Source organism: Petromyzon marinus, chromosome 2, assembly GCF_048934315.1.
Source record: "Petromyzon marinus isolate PM22_M1 ecotype Great Lakes invasive population chromosome 2, UKy_Petmar_22M1.pri1.0, whole genome shotgun sequence".
NCBI classification, from domain to species: domain Eukaryota; kingdom Metazoa; phylum Chordata; class Hyperoartia; order Petromyzontiformes; family Petromyzontidae; genus Petromyzon; species Petromyzon marinus.
In genome coordinates this window covers 4,693,327-4,713,754 of record NC_133668.1, presented here as the reverse complement: position 1 = coordinate 4,713,754, position 20,428 = coordinate 4,693,327, and the positions used below count along the sequence as shown (strand labels likewise).

The following is a 20,428-nucleotide window of genomic DNA, read 5'->3' as shown; positions in this document are numbered from 1 at the left end:
TCTCCACCATGGCCAAGACCAAAGAGCTCTCCAAGGATGACAGGAACAAGATTGTAGACCTACACAAGGCTGGAATGGGCTACAAGACCATTGCCAAGCAGCTTGGTGAGAAGGTGACAACAGTTGGTGCGATTATTCGCAAATGGAAGAAACACAAAAGAACTGTCAATCTCCCTCGGCCTGGGGCTCCATGCAAGATCTCACCTCGTGGAGTTGCAATGATCATGAGAACGGTGAGGAATCAGCCCAGAACTACACGGGAGGATCTTGTCAATGATCTCAAGGCAGCTGGGACCATAGTCACCAAGAAAACAATTGGTAACACACTATGCCGTGAAGGACTGAAATCCTGCAGCACCCGCAAGGTCCCCCTGCTTAAGAAAGCATATATACATGCCCGTCTAATGTTTGCCAATGAACATCTTAATGATTCAGAGGACAACTGGGTGAAAGTGTTGTGGTTACATGAGACCAAAATGGAGCTCTTTGGCATCAACTCAACTCGCCGTGTTTGGAGGAGGAGGAATGCTGCCTATGACCCCAAGAACACCATCCCCACCGCCAAAAATGGAGGTGGAAACATGCTTTGGGGGTGTTTTTCTGCTAAGGGGACAGGACAACTTCACCGCATCAAAGGGACGATGGACGGGGCCATGTACCGTCAAATATTGGGTGAGAACTTCCTTCCCTCAGCCAGGGCATTGAAAATGTGTCGTGGATGGGTATTTCAGCATGACAATGACCCAAAACACACGGCCAAGGCAACAAAGGGGTTGCTCAAGAAGAAGCACATTAAGGTCCTAGAGTGGCCTAGCCAGTCTCCAAACCTTAATCCCATAGAAACTCTGTGGAGGGAGCTGAAGGTTCGAGTTGCCAAACGTCAGCCTCGAAACCTTAATGACTTGGAGAAGATCTGCAAAGAGGAATGGGACAAAATCCCTCCTGAGATGTGTGCAAACCAGGTAGCCAACAACAAGAAACGTCTGACCTCTATGATTGCCAACACGGGTTTTGCCACCAAGTACTAATTCATGTTTTGCAGAGGGGTCAAATACTTATTTCCCTCATTAAAATGCCAATCAATTTATAACATTTTTGACATGCGTTTTACTGGATATTTTTTGTTGTTATTGTCTCTCACTGTTCAAATAAACCTACCATTAAAATTATAGACTGATCATTTCTTTGTCAGTGGGCAAAAGTACAAAATCAACAGGGGAGCAAATACTTTTTTCCCTCACTGTATATCCCCATGGATACCAAGAGGCAGGCAACTTTGCTGAAGCTCTTCTTGACATTGGAAATGGCAGTATTGTTGCTGACGGCACAAATGGACTTATCACCATGTCTAAAGGGACCCTTTCCACTTCAGAACAGGAACTGGAGGAAAAAGTGTACCCAAACATGCAACAACACTTTCGAGATGTTAGCTGGCTACGGGAGAGGGCCATTTTGGCTCCACGAAATGATGCTGTTCACAGAATCAATTCCATGCTGTTGCACAAATTACCTGGAGAGAGCGAGTCCCACAAATCTATTGACTCAGTGTTGGACCATGATCAAATTGTTCACTCTTCTGTTGGATTCTTGAATTCTCTGCAGCTCCCGGGTGTTCCTCCACACAACTTGCTACTAAAAATTGGGGCACCTTTCCTGCTCTTGAGAAAATTGGACCCACCTAGATTATGCAATGGCACAAGGTTAATTGTTTAAGAATTACATTCAAATGTTATCGAAGCTACAACAATTACAGGCAATTCTAAAGGTGAAGACGTATTTCTCCCTCGCATACCTATAATGCTAAACGACACAGTCTTTCATTTTAGGAGGCTTCAATTCCCCATCCAGCTCAGCTTTGCAATGTCCATTAACAATGCGCAAGGACAATCTATAAAAGTGTTGTGAATGAATGTGTCAAATCCGTGATTTTCTCATGGCCAACTTTATGTTGGATGCTCTCGTGTAGGTAATGACAAATATTTACATTACTTTGCACCAGCAGGTAAGACCAGAAACATTGTTTACAAAGAGGCTCTTTGATAGCGGGGTGCAGCTCAGCAATAAGTGGCAGTTTCATTATATTGGAGAGGCCCTATTTCGTGTTTCATTACATTGGAGAGGCTCTTGCTTTGGTTGTGGGCGCGACTCCCCTCTCACGTGTGCTGCTTTACCCCACGCCTGCTGGGGCGCAGTTCGGCTGTCGGTGGGTGCTCGCTAAGACCGCGCCCACACCTCGCTGCCCTGCGCTGCCTTCACATCGCTTCCTTCCCGGGTCTCCTGCCTTCACCCGCGCCTACCGGCCAACATTTCGGTGGCCTGGCTGATGCATAGTTCCATAGTTTCATTTATTTGGTATAGCCCTGTGAGCCATTCGGCTCTTGAATCGGGTACAACCGCAACAAACAAAAAACATGAACAAGAAAACATCTTAAAGTGACTTTGTGTGACTGTGCAAACAGAAAATACAGGAAAAAAATATCAAAATATTCCTGAAATAGCACCGTACACCAACGCTGTGTGCAAAAATCCCAGTGGGATGCAAGTCAAATAACAACAACAACAACCACAAGACAACTAAGATTAAGGCCATCAGTCTAACTCCGTACTACAATAAACAAAAACATGGCCAAAACAAAAAACAACTTTTCGAAATCAACAAAATAAAAGCCATAAATCCAATGTAACAGTGATCATAGGGACTGTGACCGAATTTTTAACAATAAACTACGTAAATAAATTATAACACCAAAATCTAGAGCCATATTTTAGGCCACTGAATAGCAGTGGCAGCTAGGGTTGTACAACTCCTCTAGAGCAGTTTTGAGTGAAGATCTCATAGGTAGTGATTCAAGTTGCAGTTTATTGGCAATAGCATTCCGGACCCTGGGGGCATCAACAGCAAAGGCCCTTCCTCCAGTTTTTGTACGGCAATAGGGAATGTGAAGCTGGTAAATGAGCGAAGACCTGAGGTCAAAATTTGTTCTTTGAAACAGAGAGGAGATCCAGTAGGTAGTCTGCGGAATTTTTTGTAAGTACATCGTGAATAAATAAGATCTGGTGCACAAGCCGTTGAACATTAAGAGATGTTAAGTTTGACCCAATGTAGAGATCACAGTGGTGAGTCCTATATGGGCAGTTCAATGCAAATCTTAAGGCCGAGTGATAGATGGAATCAAGCTTCTTCAGTACAGTACTTGTTGCTGATTTATACACGATGTCACAGTAGTCAAGTAGAGGCAGTATGGTAGCTTTTATCAATTCCAAACGGAACATTGGGGGTAAGCAGTGCTTGTGTCGATACAGAAAACCAATTTTTATTTTTGTCTTTTTACCAATATGATCAATGTGATCTTCAAAACTAAGTTTTGAATCCAGGATGACCCCAAGATACTTATAGACCTTGACTTGCTCTATTTGATAATTATTCAAGGAATGTAATTGGGGAAAAATAACTTCCTGCTTTAGTCCCGGAGAGAAGCATAGCACCTTGGTTTTGTGATGCAGAGCGGCTTCCTCGCCGTCCCACATCTCGTCGCTCCATCCCCAAGTCTCTTGCCTGCCTCCGTGCCTGCCAAGTGTCCTGTCGGCGGTCTGGCTGCCAGCGGTTGTTTGCGGCACCGCCCGCGCGCTGTTCTTATTTCGCCACGGCCATTACCTGCCCTACCTCCCTTCTCCCCATTTACCCCATTTATCTATTACAAATGATAGATCGTCTGTGCTTCCTCAAGCGCCTTACTACAGTACTATTAAAAACAACAGTAATAAAGACTACAGTACAAATACTTAAGTTGATTTGGTGCTTTCGTGACTGCAGGAATTACTCTTTGTTTTTTTCGGTAAAGTCACGTATAAATAAGAAATAATAATAAAATAAAATTACATAATAGTATACATACGACGTTTCGATTGCAACGCAAGCAATCATCATCAGGTATAAAAGAGATAAATTTAAGAGAGAGAGGAAACACAGAGAGATGGAGAAGCACATCAAATTGAACAAGATTTAGTAAAATTTGGAAACAATATAATGCAGCTCAGAGGGTTGGTTATTATATTGTTTCCAAATTTTACTAAATCTTGTTCAATTTGATGTGCTTCTCCATCTCTCTGTGTTTCCTCTCTCTCTTAAACTTAGCTCTTCTATACCTGATGATGATTGCTTGCGTTGCAATCGAAACGTCGTATGCTATTATGTAATTTTATTTTATTATTATTTCTTATTTATACGTGACTTTACCGAAAAAAACAAAGAGTAAATACTTAAGTCTTTTTATCCCATTAACCATTTACTTATGACTCATAGAATTCAATACAACATAAAGGCATATCATACAAATGAAGTATCACCTTCACCTTTGATTACAGTGTGCTGATCCTCAAAGGTGCATTAACAATCGTTTGCATTTTCCCTCTTCATTGGCTCTTGCCCTAACATTACGTACATAGAAAACGAATCTTTACAAACTCAGTTGGTAAATATAAAAGTTCACATGTATGTGTGTAAGTCGATGTCTGTGTGTGTAAGTTCATGTGTGTGTGTGTAAGTGGATGTATGTGTGTCAGATATTTAAGGAATTTCCATTTGGTACAGATATAATGGGAGGCTGATCGATGCCCGGGTGCGGTCAATGGATTGCTCCCTATTGCTCAACTACATTATGTATGCCGATGATCTGGTAATTGCTGCTCACTCAGAGGAGGAGTTGGAGACTCTGCTGCTGAAACTGGAGCGTGCCGCTAAGAGGTGGAGCCTTACCATCAGCCCCACCAAAACGAAGCACCTGCCTGGGTATTTGTACCATCGGACACTCCACCCCCACAACTCCCAATCAGTGATGGGGCAGTTGTGGAGAGAGTGGAGAGTTTCCCATACCAGGACAGTGTGCTCATGACCGGCTCCGGTTTAACAGCAGAGGTCTCACGCCGAATCAGTCGAGCGGCAATATCTTTTCATCGGTTGCGTAACGCTGTGTGGAAGCTACCTGGTCTGTTGCTCCGCACAAAGCTTCAGGTCTTCTCGGCCACGGTCATTCCCTCCCTTCTCTCCGCTTGCGAAACGTGGAATCCCCTAATGGAGCATCGTCGCCGGTTAGAAACATTTAGGCTGGCCTGCCTGTGATCCCTCCTGGGTTTAACCAGGCGGGATTGTGTGAGGAGCTCACAAACCCTTGAATGATCTGGGCAAAGCCCCATCGGTGAGCTCCTCTGGCAGGCAAGGCTGCGTTGGCTGGGTCATGTAGCCCGCATGCCCAGCCACCACATGCCTAAACAGCTTCTGTTCGGCCGGATCGAGGGGGCTTAACGGGTGCGGCACGGGCTAGAGAAGAGATAGAGTGATGTGGTACAGGAGGACGTGGAGCTGAGTGGACTTGCCGATGACTGGTACCAGCGGTGTCAAGATCGGCCTCTGTGGAGGAGGCTCGTGAAGGACGCTACTGGGAAGTTGGAGGCAGTCGCCCTCCAACAACATCGGAGGGCGGAGGAGTGACGCTCACAACAACGAGCGGAGCGCCGGGTGGCTAAAGCACAGCAAGTTGGCACAGATGGTGCATCAGCCAGTAATCTCAGTCAGCTCAGTCAGTCGACCCGTGGCACCTGGATCTGCCCCGTGACCTCCTGCCAGCGGGCGTTCGACACTTCACGTGGCCTCAAGGTACACATGGCCTGGCACAAGCGACGTGGTGATGTCACCGCCACTTAGTGGCGAATGGCGGTGGTTGTTGTTGTGTGTGTGTCAGTCGCTATGTGTGTGCGTGTGTAAGTCGGTGTGTGCGTGTGTAAGTCGATGTGTTTGTGCGTGGGTCGATGTCTGTGTGTGTGTAAGTCTATGTGTGTGTGTGTCTTTTTCGCCGGGGCAACGCCGGTACTTCCCGCTAGTATATTATATACGTGTATGTGTGTGTACATGTGAGTGTGGGAGCGGTAGTGTGGTGGTTAGCACACTGTGCTATGTGCAGTGTGCTAACCACCAACACCAGTGACGACTATCTGAACAGGTCACGGGCCTCCCCTAGGTCGACTCAGCCTCAAATGAGTACCCGGTGCTGTGTGTAAACATCGCCACTGGGGAGACAAATGCGTGATGCTAGCCACAACACCCCTTTGTGCGACGTTCCGACCTTTTAGGTGCTACTCGCTAACGGCGCTTGCCCCAAACGTCTATGTCGGATGTAAGGGGGTCTTTTGTGTGTGTGTGTGAAAACCCTGCAGATGACCGTGCGGGGAGAGAGAAAGAGAGAGGGAGACCTGGGTGGGAGGGGAGCGGTTCTGACTTTGCTCGTGGTTTAAGCTCTACGGGGTGGGGAAAGTGGAAATGGGCTTGTGTAGTCGTGCCGTTTTTTTGTAAAAACAAACAAACCTATGTTTCACGACTCCTCTAAAAGCCCCCTGGGCCGCACTCCTCGCATCTGCCTCCTGCGCCACAATCCCCTGGACCCTTCCATTAACCCGAGCTGCCTCTAAGTCGCCCGATCTGCTTAAACTGTGCTGTGTAATCCTTTGCGACGTGCTCAAAGCTTTGCGGAGCGTCACTCGCAATCGGTGTCAGGAACAGCACGGACTGATCACCAATCGCTCCATCCCCTCTCCCCTCCCTTCTCCTCTGACAAGCAAGAAGACAAAGATCTTCCGTACAGCCTCAACAGGATGTTGCGGAAAGTGCTGTTAGCGAGCACGCGAGAGAGTGGGGGTGGTCAACATGACCAATGATGGTTGGCGATTATGTGGCCTTTTCCTGGGCCTCCACTCGGTCGACTCAGCCTGAAATGAGTAACTGGTGCAGTGTGTAAACATCAGTATTGGAGAGACAGAGGCTCCGTGCTATCGACATTACCGCCTGGTGTGCCTGGTTGACCTTCGTAGGTGCTCGCCAACGGCACTCATACGTTGGTATCTGTGCCTTTGTGCGCGTGTGTACCTGTGTGTGTGTGCGTGCCTGCGAGCGTGGGGAGAAATCATGTCACGGTTAGCGCACTGCGCTACGAACCTCGCCACCTGAGTTCAATTCTCGCTCACGACCAATACCAGTTACCATTATTTGAACTGGTCTTGGACCTCCCATAGGTCGACTCAGCCTCAAATGAGGAAATGGTGTGATGTGTAAACATCGCCATTAGGTAGACAAAGGCGGCTGGGCGTGGTGTTGACCACCCACCCACTCGTGTGCTGTGCTGGCCTTCATAGTTGCTCGCTAACAACACGTGCCCTTACAGATTGTTACAGACTATATGGGGGATCTTTGTCTCTTGCGTGCGAGCGTGCTGATCTGGGAAGAGTCAGTCACTTCCTAGTCAGTCAACCCATAACATCTGGTCCTCTTCCCGTGACCTCCTGTCGGCGAGCCTTGGACAACGTATTGTGACCCTGAAGTGCACCTAGCCTGGCACAAGCACCGTGGTGACATCACCGCCACAATAGTGGCGAAAGACGGCGGTGGCTGGAGGCCGTTGTTTTGCCGTTGTTGCGGTGCTTGCTCACCGAGCGATCTTGTCGCTGCAGGCCATGGCGAGGAGGGGCTCTCCCTGGAGGACGCCGTCCCACGTTTGTGGCTCCAGGCAGCGGCGAGCTGGCACCGTGCCCTCGCCACACTCCAGCTTCGTGCGCAGCTGGCCCCGAGCACGCCGCCTCGGGTGCCGGTCCGCGCCGACTGCATTACCTGCCCGAGTCGTCACCATCATCGTTGTCGTCATCATCATCCCACACGTGGTGCAGCACTCAGGCCCAGTCATCATCATCCCACACGCGGTGCAGCGCTCAGGTATCATTGGGACTTCAAATAATTAACTGCGGAACTAAACAACTCAGCAAGTTGGTAACTGGATAATCCAATGATAATAATGTAACTAGATAATTGTGAAACTGGGTAACGAAGCAAGCGGACAATTAGGCAACCGTGCCATTAGGTCAAGCTCTACCCCTAATACTTGCCATAATCCTGGCCCAAAACTTAAATGTTCAGACCGGCTGTACACGTGACCCTAACCCCGTGCCTCGTGCTAACCAGGTCCCCACGATGTTTCACTGGTCGTCTAAGTCTCACTCTCAGCCGCCGCCAACTCTGTGCGGAAGACAATCCCGCTTCGCCAAGTCCACACAGGGAAATTAAAAACGCAGGGCGTGAATTGAAATTGTCAATTATCGGAGTTATGTCGAGATTTTCATCAGGGTTATTATGACCCATGGCCGTTTGAGCAGCCGGAGAAACCGAGTATCGACGTCAGGAGGGGCGGTTGGGAACGCGGGAGGGCTCGTGATTGGTGGGTGAGAGCGGGGGGGGGGGGGGCATGAGGCCAGGAGTGCTTTACCTCCACCGGTTCTCATCCCCATTCTCACTTGACACTCCACTTTTCCCGACGGTAGCCTCAATCTAATGGGAATGAGTTAAATTCCTCGTCATGGGTGCTTGAAGCCTCTAATGAGCTGCGTCAAACATCGGCCCACGTGTTCGGCGGATGGGAACATCGGTCCATTGTGGCACGGGGAGGTTAGAGAGCTACACTTTTGGTAGGGTAAAGTGTGGGTCTATCCCTTCCATCGATCTGTCCTATTTTGCTTACTCTCCTTCCCTCCCCCATTTCCCTCCTCCCTTTTAACCCCCCTCCCCCCCGTGAGTCTCCCACCATACGCATCCTTCACCTCGTCATCAAACAACTTGGGCCCGACCAACCTCTTTCTCGAGCCCTTTTAACACAACAACAACCCCCGTTTGCCACAAAGTGGTGGTGACGTCACCATGGCACTTGTGTCAGACCCGGTGCAGTTTCAGGCTACGTGAAGTGTCGAATGACCGCTGGCAGGTCACGGGACAGACCCAGGTGCCATGGGTTGGCTGACTGAGATGACTGGCCGATGCACCACCTGTGCCAACTTGCTGTGTTTTAGACGGCCGGCGCTCCGCTCGTTGTTATGAGCGTCGCTCCTCTGCCCTCCGATTTTTCTGGAGGGCTACTGTCTCCAACTGCCCATTAACGTCCTTCATGAGCCTCCTCCACAGAGGCCGATCTTGACACCGATACTCGGTTTCAGTTTCTCCAAGTTCAATCAGCTCAATATTTTCGCATACCACATCACAACATCCCCTCTCTAGCCCATGCCGCGCCCGTTTAGTTGCCTCTATCCGGCCGAACAAAAGCTGTTTGGACATGCGGTGGGCATGCGTGCTACATGACCCAGCTAACATAGCCTTGCCTGCCCAAGGAGCCCAGCGATGGGACTGGGTCCAACAGCAAATAACCGCCATTCACCACAAAGTGGCGGCGAGGTTTGCCATGGCGCTTGTGCCAGGCTAGGATCACAATGATAAAGATCCCCTGTATAGCCTGAACAGACTGTTGGGGCAAGTGATGTTAGGGAGCAACTATGAAGACCAGCATGGCACACGAGGGGGTGGGCGGCCAAAACCACGCCCATCCGCCTTTGTCTCCCCAGTGGCGATGTTCACACAACAGGTACTCATTTGAGGCTGTGTCGCCCTAGGGAAGGCCCATGACCGATTCAGATAATCGTCACCAGTTGGCCGTGAGTGGGAGTCGAACTCGGGTCGCCAGGTTCGTGATGTTTACACACCGCACCAGGTAATAATTTTGCGGCTGAGTCGACCTAGGGGAGGCCAAATGACCGGTTCAGATAATCGTCACTGATGTTGGTGGCCGTGAGCGGGAATCAAACTGGGGTCCGCCGGGATTTGAAAGCGCGAACCGGCTACACCACCGCCAAGGAGCACGCACCCTCCCTCTCCTGCGTGGAGAAGAGCCTGGCGTCCCCGCACGGCGCCGTGCTCACGTAGAGATGCAGCCTCCAGCCGGGCCGCAGGCGGTAGCCCCCGCCTGCACGCACCTCCACCACCGAGCTATCGCGCTCGCTGGCCACGGGGCTGTTGGGGGTGGGAGCAGAGCAGGTGGGGGGGGGGGGGGGGAGGTAAAAATGGGGATGAGGGAATTAGGAAGACGGGGAATGTGACGTGGGGTTAAATGTAACAATGGGCATGTGGGCTAGGATGGGGCGGACGAGGAGTAGGCTGAGGTAGTGTTGGTGAGGGCGACAACTTCTTTCGCACATACGTAGACAAAGAAATTAAAGACAAAAAGTTCTAAAATGAATTTCTTTTCAATCTAGATTATTTAAAAGTGCATAGCTCTGGTGGTGATAATACGTTGTTGCATAACTACACAAAAAGCTTCAACATCTAAATCTTACCTATAAAAGGCATTCTTTGTCTGTCCGTCTGTGTCTGTCTCTGTGTGGATGCACATTGCGAAGGATTTGGCTTGCAAACCATGTTTCATTAGATGTGTGTGTACATCGATATGTCTGTGTGTAAGTCGATGTGTGTGTGAGAGTCGATGTGCGGCAAAAACAACCCACTACCTCTTCGTGGTGCCGGACGGGCAACGTTGTCGTGGACAGTGCTGTGGGTGGGAGGGCCAATTCCGATTGGCCTTTCCCCTCAGGGCGTTTGTAACCATCACAGCGGCTAAATGGGGGCTCTGGACGGGTGCGAGGGGCTGGTAAACCCTCCACCTTCAATAAATTACCACAAAACCACGTAAAAAATATCTAATTAATAAGCTTGTGCCGGAGGCCCCGGGAGGACAGGCGTCTATGACGTCTCCTGGCTAAACCCCAGGAGATTGAATCTTTACCCTCGGGGCACCTCCAGAAACAACAAAAAGCCACTATGTATGACCACGTGGAATGTTCGAATGCTTATTGTGGAGGAGAGGCTGCCACTCCTCTGTCGGGAGCTGGAACAGTACCGCCTGGATCTCTGTGGTATTCAGGAGGTCCGGTGGACCGGCTCTGGCTCCTGCCACCATGAGGGGTGGACAGTCCTCTATTCGGGGCAGGAGACTACCAAACAACAGGGAGTGGCTCTTCTTCTGAACAAAAGAATGAAGGGGGCGTGGGAGCATGGCGGTGAGGTGTAAGCCCCAGGCTACTTTGGGCTCGCCTTCCCATCAACTGGAGGCGAGGAGTGGTGGTCGTGGTTACTTATGGCCCCACCGAAGATGAACATCCGTGGAGGGATGCAGGCAAGGCCAATGAGTCAAATGCCTTCTATGACCTCCTGTCACAGATCCTAGCTAAAGAGGCCCCTCGGGATAGAGTCATCTTGTTGGGTGAATTCAATGCCCGAGTTGGTCATGATGCTGGCACCTGGTCTGGAGTATTTGGAAGGCATGGGCCAGATCAGCTCAATAATAACGGTAGGAGGCTGCTAGATTTTTGTGCAGCCCATGGGCTTGTAATTAACAACAAGCTGTTCCGGCATCCACGCATCCACACCACATCATGGATGCATGCAGGGTCCAAGCATGAACATCTGCTGGACTACATAGTGACGGAACAGCGGATGCGGGCCCATGTCCTTGACACCAGGACCTACCTTGGAGCTGATCTGCCCTCTGACCATCGACTTGTCATCTGTAAGATGCACCTGCCATTCTTCCACTCCGGTGGTGGGTGTACACCCAGGACCCCATTCAAACCTAAGGTGGCCTGGTCTCTGCTAGCTGATGAAAGTTGCAAGCGAGAATTTCATCATCGCTTGTGGCTGGGGTTGGCATCATCCCCCACTCCTCCAGATGTCGAGGGTAAATGGGCAAGGTTTAGGACTGTGACTCAGGCAGCTGCAATGGCTGCTTTGGGTACGTTGTCCAGAACTCCCCAGAGACCCTGGCTGACAGAGGAGGTGTTCAGGATGGCGGAGAAAAGGCGACAGGCCCACTCTAATCATCTATAGCATCCAACGACAGAGAATGAGGAGGCTTACCGCAGCTTTCGCTCGGAGGTTCAGAGAGCCGTGAGGCACTACAAGGATGGGTGGTGGTCGCGGGTTGCTGAGGAGATGGAGTCTGCCTCAGTGGCCCGCGATCACAAATCGCTCTTTTAATCCATCAAAAAAGTAACTCACCTATTACCATCATTAGGGGAAAGAACGGTAATCCAATCTCCGACCATCAGGAACAGGTTTGCAGATTTGTTGAGCATTTCTGTGAGGTCCTGGGGGAGGGGAAATCCCTCAGCCAGGAAAACAACGTGTGAAAAAGGGGGATGAATTTGCTGAGTGGCTGGTTGAGGTGCCATCTGTTGAGGAAGTACTGAAGGCGATCGAGAGTCTGAGAACATGAAAGGCACCGGGCAGAAAGGAACTCCCAAGAGAAATGCTGAGGGAGGGTGGCGTTTGTGCACAGACTGCCCTACATGACATAATAACAACAGTCTGGACCACTGGACGGGTTCCACAGCATTGGAAGGATGCCCTGGTAGTCCTTCTCTTTAAGAAGGAGGACCACACAGACTGTAACAACTACAGGGGCATCTCACTCCTCAGTGTGCCGGGAAAGGTCCTGGCAAGGATTATTCAACATCGCCTTGCTAGGCACGCTGAGGAGAGGCTTGCGGAGCCCCAATGCAGTTTCAGGAAAGGGCGGTCTTGCACAGATGCCATATTTTCTGTCCGTCTGCTGCAGCAGAGGTGTAGGGAATTCCAACAAGACCAACATCTCTGCTTTATTGACCTGGTCAAGGCCTATGATACCATCAGTAGGCCTGGGCTCTGGGTTGTTCTTCGTACTTTCGGAGTCCCTGACCCTCTGCTCATGATCATTAAGGACCTTCATGATGGTGAGCGGGCCTGGGTAAAACTATATGGCCGAGAGTCAGAGCCATTCCCTGTACACCTTGGGGTGCGACAGGGATGTCTCTAGGTCCCACATTATTTAACATCTATTTTGACCACATAGTTCGTGAAGCCTTTGATAGCTGTACCGGAGGAATTTCCATTTGGTATGGATACAATGGGAGGCTGATCGATGCTCGGGTGCGGTCAAGGGATGTGTGTGAAAAACATCTTTGCCTGTTAGAAACATTTAGGCTGGGCTGCCTAAGATGGGTTTAACCAGGCTGGATTGCGTGAGGAGCTCACAAATCCTTGAAAGATGTGGACAAAGTCCCATCGGTGAGCTCCTCCGGCAGGCAAGGCTGCGTTGGCTGGGTCATGTAGTTCGCATGCCCAGCCACCGCATGCCTAGACAGCTTTTGTTCGGCCGGATCGAGGGGGCTAAACAGGCGCGGCACGGACTAGAGAAGAGATGGAGTGATGTGATACAGGAGGACGTGGAGCTGAGTGGACTTGCCGATGACTGGGACCAGCGGTATCAAGATCGACCTCTGTGGAGGAGGCTCTTGAAGGACGCTACTGGGCAGTTGGAGGCAGTCGCCCTCCAACAACAATGGAGGGCGGAGGAGCGACGCTCACAACAATGAGCGGAGCGCCGGGTGGTTAAAGCACAGAAAGTTGGCACGGTAGGGGGCACAAGAGGTGCATCAGCCAGTCGTCTCAGTCAGTCGACCCATGGCACCCGAGTCTGCCCCGTGACCTCCTGCCAGCGGGCGTGCGACACTTCATGTGGCCTCACGGTGCACATAGCCTGGCACAAGCATCGTGGTGACGTCACCGCCACTTAGTGGCGAATAGCGGTTGTTGTTGTGTTTGAGTCCCTATGTGTGTGTGTGTTTGTAAGTCGATGTGTTTGTGTGTGTGGGTCGTAGTCTGTCTGTGTGTGTAAGTTGATGGGTGTGTGTACGTCGATGTGAGTGTGTCAGTCGATGTGAGTGTGTCAGTCGATGTGTGTGTGTGTGAGTCGATGTGTGTGTGTAGCTCGCTGTGTGTGTGAGTCCATGTGTGTGTGTTATTCGATATGTCTGTGTGTGTGCAGTCCATGTTTGTGTGTGTGTGTGTAGGTCGATGTATTTGTGAGTCTATGTGTGTGTGTTTAATTCGATCTGTGTGTGTGTAATTTCATTTGTGTGTGTGTGTGTCGGCAGTGCAGCAGTAAGCGCGCTGCACCACGAACCCGGCGACCCCAGTTCGATTCCCACTTACGCCCAACACTGGTGACGATTATCTGACCCGCTCTTGAGCCTACCCTGGGTCAACTCAGCTTCCGCTGAGTGCTGATGGGAGTGAGGATTTCCCTCGCGTACAAAATGCCGAAAAGAAAAAAACAGGCCTCTCCAAAAAAAAAACCACACAAAGAGAGTGCCGCTGTTGCATGCACAACAAACAGTGCAGGAGCAGCGACTTTCCCGAACTAACAACGGACGCACCTCAGTAGCACAGGCTGAGGGAACTGAAGAGCAGCGTGCACGTAACCAAGCTACAGACTGCGCAGCCACTGCTGCAGCCAAAGTTGAGGTACACCCTGAACAGCATGCATGGAGACATGGCAAAAGAATGCATATCCAATTCTGCAGCACAGGCTAACGATAATCCTAATCCGAGTGCATTTAGACGAGCCAGAAAGCGCACAGAAACTGCTGCAGCACAGGTTAAGGAAAATCCTCATCAGCGTGCATCTCGACATGCCACAATCCGCGCAGCCACTGCAGAATCACGGGCTCAGGAAAATCCTGATCAGCGTGCATCTCGACATGCCCGGAACCGCGCAGTCACTGCGGCGGCCCGGGCTGAGGAACCACAACATCACTCAACGGCACTCCAGACCCAAGTCCGTCGTGCCACTGCATCAAGAGCAAGAAGAAATAACCCTGACTGGAATAGAGCTGCTTTAAATTACCAACCAGACACCAATTATCAATCCATAATTACATTAGGCACTATGTGAATTACTTGTGCAGAATGTGGTGCTATTAAACTGGAAAGGAGAATCTAAGGGGATGTGCTGCAGTGATGGAAAAGTTAAACTTTGCCTTGTGCAGACCCCCCCCCTGAGCCACAGAAATCCTTGGTATCTGGCGACATCCCTCAGTCTAAACACTTTCTGACCAACATCAGGAAGTACAATTCTTGCTTTCAAATCACTTCTTTTGGTGCAACTAAGGAGATAGTGGAGCCAGGATTTATGCCCACATTCAAAGTCCAAGGGCAAGTCTAGCATCTAATCGGATCCATTCAGCCACTGCCTGGCAAAGAATAAAAGTTTATTCAGATATACTTCATGGGAGACGAAGGTCAGCAAGGCAACCGGCGATGCAGCACTATTCCTGGTGCCAGACTAGACATTGTCCTCTCCCTCCAAGGGATGCTCAACCATTACAATGAATTGATTACAAGTTTCAAACATGGAGCACAACAAGTCACCTCCAACAATGATCAGGTTGTAATCAGTGCATCCAAGGTCCCGGGCGGGGAGCACGCACGGAGGTCCAATGCCCCAACTTGTGGTGAGGTTGCTGTTCTCATGGTGGGTGAAGAACATGGTAAGATAGACATTGTGCTTCGATACCAAGATAACACCATTAAACGAATTCCTGAGACAAACAGAGCATATGATGCCCTGCAATACCCCCTGATACTGTGGCAAGGCCAAGATGGCTTCCACGTCCAGATTCCTCAAATTATCAAAGCAACAGGACAAGCTCATCCTCACAAAACTGTCTCCTTGAATTACTTTTATTCCTTCATGATCATAGACAGAGAAGGAGGAAACCACATATTAAGGTGCGCCAACCTCTTTCACCAGTATGTTGTGGATGAGTATGCCAAAATTGAGAGTGAGCGCCTTCTTTACATTCAACTCGTGACTTTACCAAATAGAACCAAAGAGTATGGATCCTTGCAGTCACGAAAGCTTCAAATCTAGAATCAATCAAAGACGCCTGTGTGTAGAACAGTATGTTCATTTTAGGGATGCTATCAATGCTGACAGAGATGCAAACGCTCAGAATGTGGGAAGATTAGTTATTTGGCCTTCATCCTTCACAGGTGGACCAAGATACATGCATGAGACTCAAGATACCATGACCTATATCAGGCAATATGGCAGGCCTGATCTGTTTATCACGTTCACTTGTAATACCAAATTGATGGAGATCAAGGTTGAGCTTTATCAAAACCAAAAGCCAACAGACAGACATGACATATTTGCAAGGGTGTTTAAACTCAAACTTGATGAACTCATGAGGCTTTTTATGACAAAGGAAGGCGGCGTCTTTCGGAAGACAAGATGTAACTTGCACACCATTGAGTGGCAAAAACGTGGTCTTCCTCATGCTCACATATTGCTATGTATGATTGAAACAATTCATGCAAGCGACATTGAGACACATATCAGTGCTGAGCTACCTGACCCAACAACAATGACCCTGCCCTACTTGATGTGGTATGCAAGCAAATGGCCCATGGCCCGCGTGGGGAGTTCAATCCAAATTCGCCATGCATGCAAGACCCCAAGTGTACCAATAAGTATCCTAGACAATTGTTGAGAGAAACTCAGGCAGGCCATTATGACTATCTTCTATATCATCATAGAAATACTAAGGATGGTGGATTTGCAACAATGCTCAGACCTGGCACTAACTCTGAAATTAGGGTTCACAACTAGTGGATCGTTCCCTACTGTGCTCTTCTGTGCAATATCTTTGAGGCCCACATTAATGTGGAATTCTGCAATTCTGTGAAAGCCATCAAATATGTTTGCAAATACATCAACAAAGGCTCTGACATGGCTGTGTGTGCCTTACAAAAGAGGGGCCACGTATGGATGAGGTTCAGCTTTTTGTCAATGAGGCCATTTGGAGAATTATTGACTTCCCCATACATCAGCATTCCCCCACAGTGGTCCATTTGGCAGTTCACCTCCAAAATGGTCAACACATCTACTTCACCGAAGAAAATACCCAAGAACAGGCCCTGGCTGCACAAGATACAACCCTGATGGCGTTTTTTTCTTTGGGGCTAAAGTGACCCATTTGCTACCACCCTGCTCGATCATAAAGTTCCCTCCTAATATACATGGACTGCAAAAAAAATGGAAACGACGTGCTGGTGAGGGTGAAACTGATGCCTTAGGAAGACTCTACACAGTCCATCGCAAAAAGTCAGGAGTGCTACTTTCTGCGAATGCTGCCCCACCTTGTCAAAGGGCCAAACATTTTCCAAGACCTCAAAACAGTGGAAGGAGTTGTCTGTGAAACATACAGGGAGGCATGAAATCTCCGTGGAATTCTTGACGATGATCAGCATCTTGATAAAGCTATGACAGAGGCTTCTGTTAGTCAGTCCCCTTCTCAAATGAGATCGCTCTTCTGCATAATTATTCACGTTTGCAGCCCATCTAACCTCATGGGACTCTGGGAAAAATACAAAGAGGCCATGAGTGAGGACATCCTCCGCACAGCTCAACGGGAAAATTGCAAACCTCAAGGGACCTTTTCTGATGTCATCTTTAACCAGGCCCTCATCTTCCTTGCAGACAAACTTCACTCCATTGGTGGAAAGGACCTCACGTCTATCTGACTACCAACACCCTCCAGGGACAACCTGCATGCCCTTGGCCATGAAAATCTACGTGAAAAATCCTTTTATGGTTTACAGCTTCTAAAATGTATTGTGGAAAATGAACCAAAGTTGATGGATGCACAAAGAGAGGCCTTCACGGAAATCTTGGTAGACATTGATTCTGAAAATGGAGGAATATTTTTCCTTGATGCACCTGGCGGTACTGGGAAGACCTTTGTTCTCAACCTGCTCCTGGCTAAGGTTCGCCAGAGGGAGAAAATTGCTCTGGTAGTGGCATCATCGGGGATTGCGGCAACTCTGCTTACTGGAGAAAAAACTGCCCATTCCACATGCAAGCTTCCATTAGATCTATCCCGACAAGAAAATCCTGTTTGCAATATTTCAAAGGAGACTGGCCTTGCACAAGTCCTGGTTAATTGTGAATTAATAGTGTGGGATAAATGTGTGGTGATCACACTGGAACACGCACACGCCAAATAATACTTACCTGTACGGGGTCGGTGTCACCCCGGACCAAGACCCCGCCTGAGGGGAAGAGGCTGTGGGGTGTGTGTGATTCCGCACAGCCCTGCCCCTCGGTGGGGAATCCCATAAATGGCAGGATCTTGAGAGGAGGAGGCAGTTCGCCTCAAGCCGAAGTCGGGGACCCATCTGGACCCTGGACCCCAAGCCCCGACGTCCTTGTCAGGACTGGGGCTCAGTGTGGTGCCAGTGGTCGATAGGCTAGGACCCTGAGGTTCCCTCAGCCCGACGTCCTTTTCAGGACCGGGTCTGGATGGGCCAGTGGTCAGGGACCCACCGGTGCCAGCGGTGGGTCAGCCTCCATTAGGTCCAGCTATCCGGAGGGCTATAGGGGAAGTCAGCCTAGTAGTTAAGGGTATGATAGCCCGGAGGCTGTACCTCCACAGGTTGTGGGTAAGGACCAAGTGTGCGCTGTTAGAAATTCAATAAAGAAACGTGTTGCCTTCTACACCGACTCCGTCTCCATACAAGAATACTACAAATGCACTATGTCCCACAAGGGAGCATTTGAGGCTGTCAACACAACTTTGCAGGACCTCCGCGACAATTCCAGGATTATGGGTGGTGTCACTTTTCTCATGGCTGGTGACTTCCGACAAACCTTACCTGTGGTACTTCGAGGAACCAAAGCTGATGAGTTAAATGCCTGCATGAAGTCATCGTTCCTCTGGAGGCACGTAATTAAACTGAGACTAACTACAAACATGCGTGTATATCTCCATGGAGACCAAGAGGCAATAAACTTTGCTAAAGCAATTCTTGATATTGGGAATGCAATAATTATTGCTGAAATCACAGATGGACTTATCACCATGTCTAAAGGAATCCTTTCTTTGCACTTATCAAGAGGAACTGGAGTAAAAAGTGTACCCAAACATGCAACAACACTTTCAAAATGTTCTCTGGCTACGGGAGAGGGCCATTTTGGCTCCTAAAAATTATGCTGTTCACAGAATAATTTCTATGTTGTTGCAGAATTTATCTAAAAAGCACAGGTCCTACAAATGTATTTACTCAGTGTTGGACCATGATCAAATTGTTCACTCTCCTGTTGAATTATTGAATTATCTGCAGCTCCCGGGTGTCCCACCACACAACTTGCTACTACAAATTTGGGCACCTTTCCTGCTCTTGAGAAACTTGGACCCATCTAGACTGTGCAATGGCACCAGGTTGATTGTGAAATAATTATATTCAAATGTTCTCAAAGCGAAAATCAGTACAGCCAATTTTAAAGGTCAAGACGTCTTTCTCCCTCGCATAACTATAATCTCAAATGACAGTCTTCGAATTTAAGAGGCTTCAATTCCCCATCCAGCTCAACTTTGCGATGTCCATAAACAAGGCGCAAGGTCAATCTTTAAAAGTGGTGGAACTGAATTCGGCAACTCCGCGCTTTTCTCATGGCCAGCTTTATGTTGGATGCTCTCGTGTAGGTAATGAAAAACATCTACATTATTTTGCACCAGCAGGCAAGACCAGAAACATTGTTTACAAAGAGGCTCTTTCTTAGGGGGTTACGAGACAGCAAAAAGTGCCACTTGCATTATTTTTCAGAGCCCCTATTTTGTGTTCCATTACTTTGGAGAGGCTCTTGCTTCGGTCAGGGACACGTGTGCTGCTTTACCCCACGCCTTCTGGGGGGCATTTCAGCTGTCGGTGAGTACTCGATGGGCCGCGCCCACACCTTGTCGCTTCCTTCCCGGGTCTCCTGCCTTCACCTGTGCCTGCCGGGCACCATTTCGGTGGCCTGGTTGCCGGCGGCTGTTCGTGGTGCCGCTCATGCACCGCGGCTTCCTCGCCGTCCCACATCTCATCGCCCTATCCACAATTATCCTGCCTGCCTCCATGCCTGCCAAGTGTCCTATTGGCGCTGTGGCTGCCAGCGGTTGTTTGCAGCACTTTTGCTGTTTCACCTCTGATCTTACCTGCCCTACCGCCCTTCTTCCCATTTCCCCCATTCTCCTATTACAAATTACATACCGTCTGTGCTTTGTAAAGTGCTTTACTACACATATAGACACACACATAGATACGTGTTTTTCTACCATTAATCATATAATTACGACTCGTCCGCTGCAATAAAACACAAGGGCATATCATACAAGTCAAGTATGACGTTCACTTTTGATCTTAAAATGCGCATTGAAAATTGTTGATACTCCTGCTGGTATGCAGTCACTCAAGCTGCCAGCTATGGCTGCAAAGTTTGGTCGTGCATATTATGGATATCCTTTCTTCTTACATTCTTATCACAGTTCCTGTCATTGCTGTTACATTGTTTTTATAGCTTTGTTTTGCTGATTTGGAAAACCTATGGCTAAGCCATGTTTGTTTAAGTACAGAGTTAGCCTGAAAACTTGAATATCAATTGTCTTATGGTTGTTATTCTTTGACTTGCATCCCACTGCCATTTTTGCACACAGCGTTGATAGACAGTTTTTTTCTGGAAGATTTTGCTGCTTTTTCCTACATGTTTCTGTTGCGCGACGTCGCATTAAGATTTTATTTGTTCATATTTTTGTTTGTTGTGGTTGCACCCGAGTCAAGAGCCGCATGTCTCACAGGGCTATACGTAAGAAATGCTACTGAACAGTACAAAATAAAAGGGCACTAAATAAATGTTAACTACAATAAAACACA

At 48.9% G+C, this 20,428-nt stretch overlaps 1 protein-coding gene across 1 annotated transcript in view; it reads right to left on the bottom strand.

The window, feature by feature from the left end:
- The window catches only part of LOC116949256 (uncharacterized), a 234,114-nt gene that overhangs the window by 40,799 nt on the left and 172,887 nt on the right, over positions 1-20,428 (bottom strand). Inside the window, exons 6-7 of the mRNA XM_032966358.2 lie at positions 9,726-9,871; positions 7,477-7,654 (exon numbers count right to left, since the gene is read on the bottom strand). Coding sequence (XP_032822249.2) covers positions 7,477-7,654; positions 9,726-9,871 — 324 coding nt within the window. The remainder of the gene's footprint in view (positions 1-7,476; positions 7,655-9,725; positions 9,872-20,428) is intronic.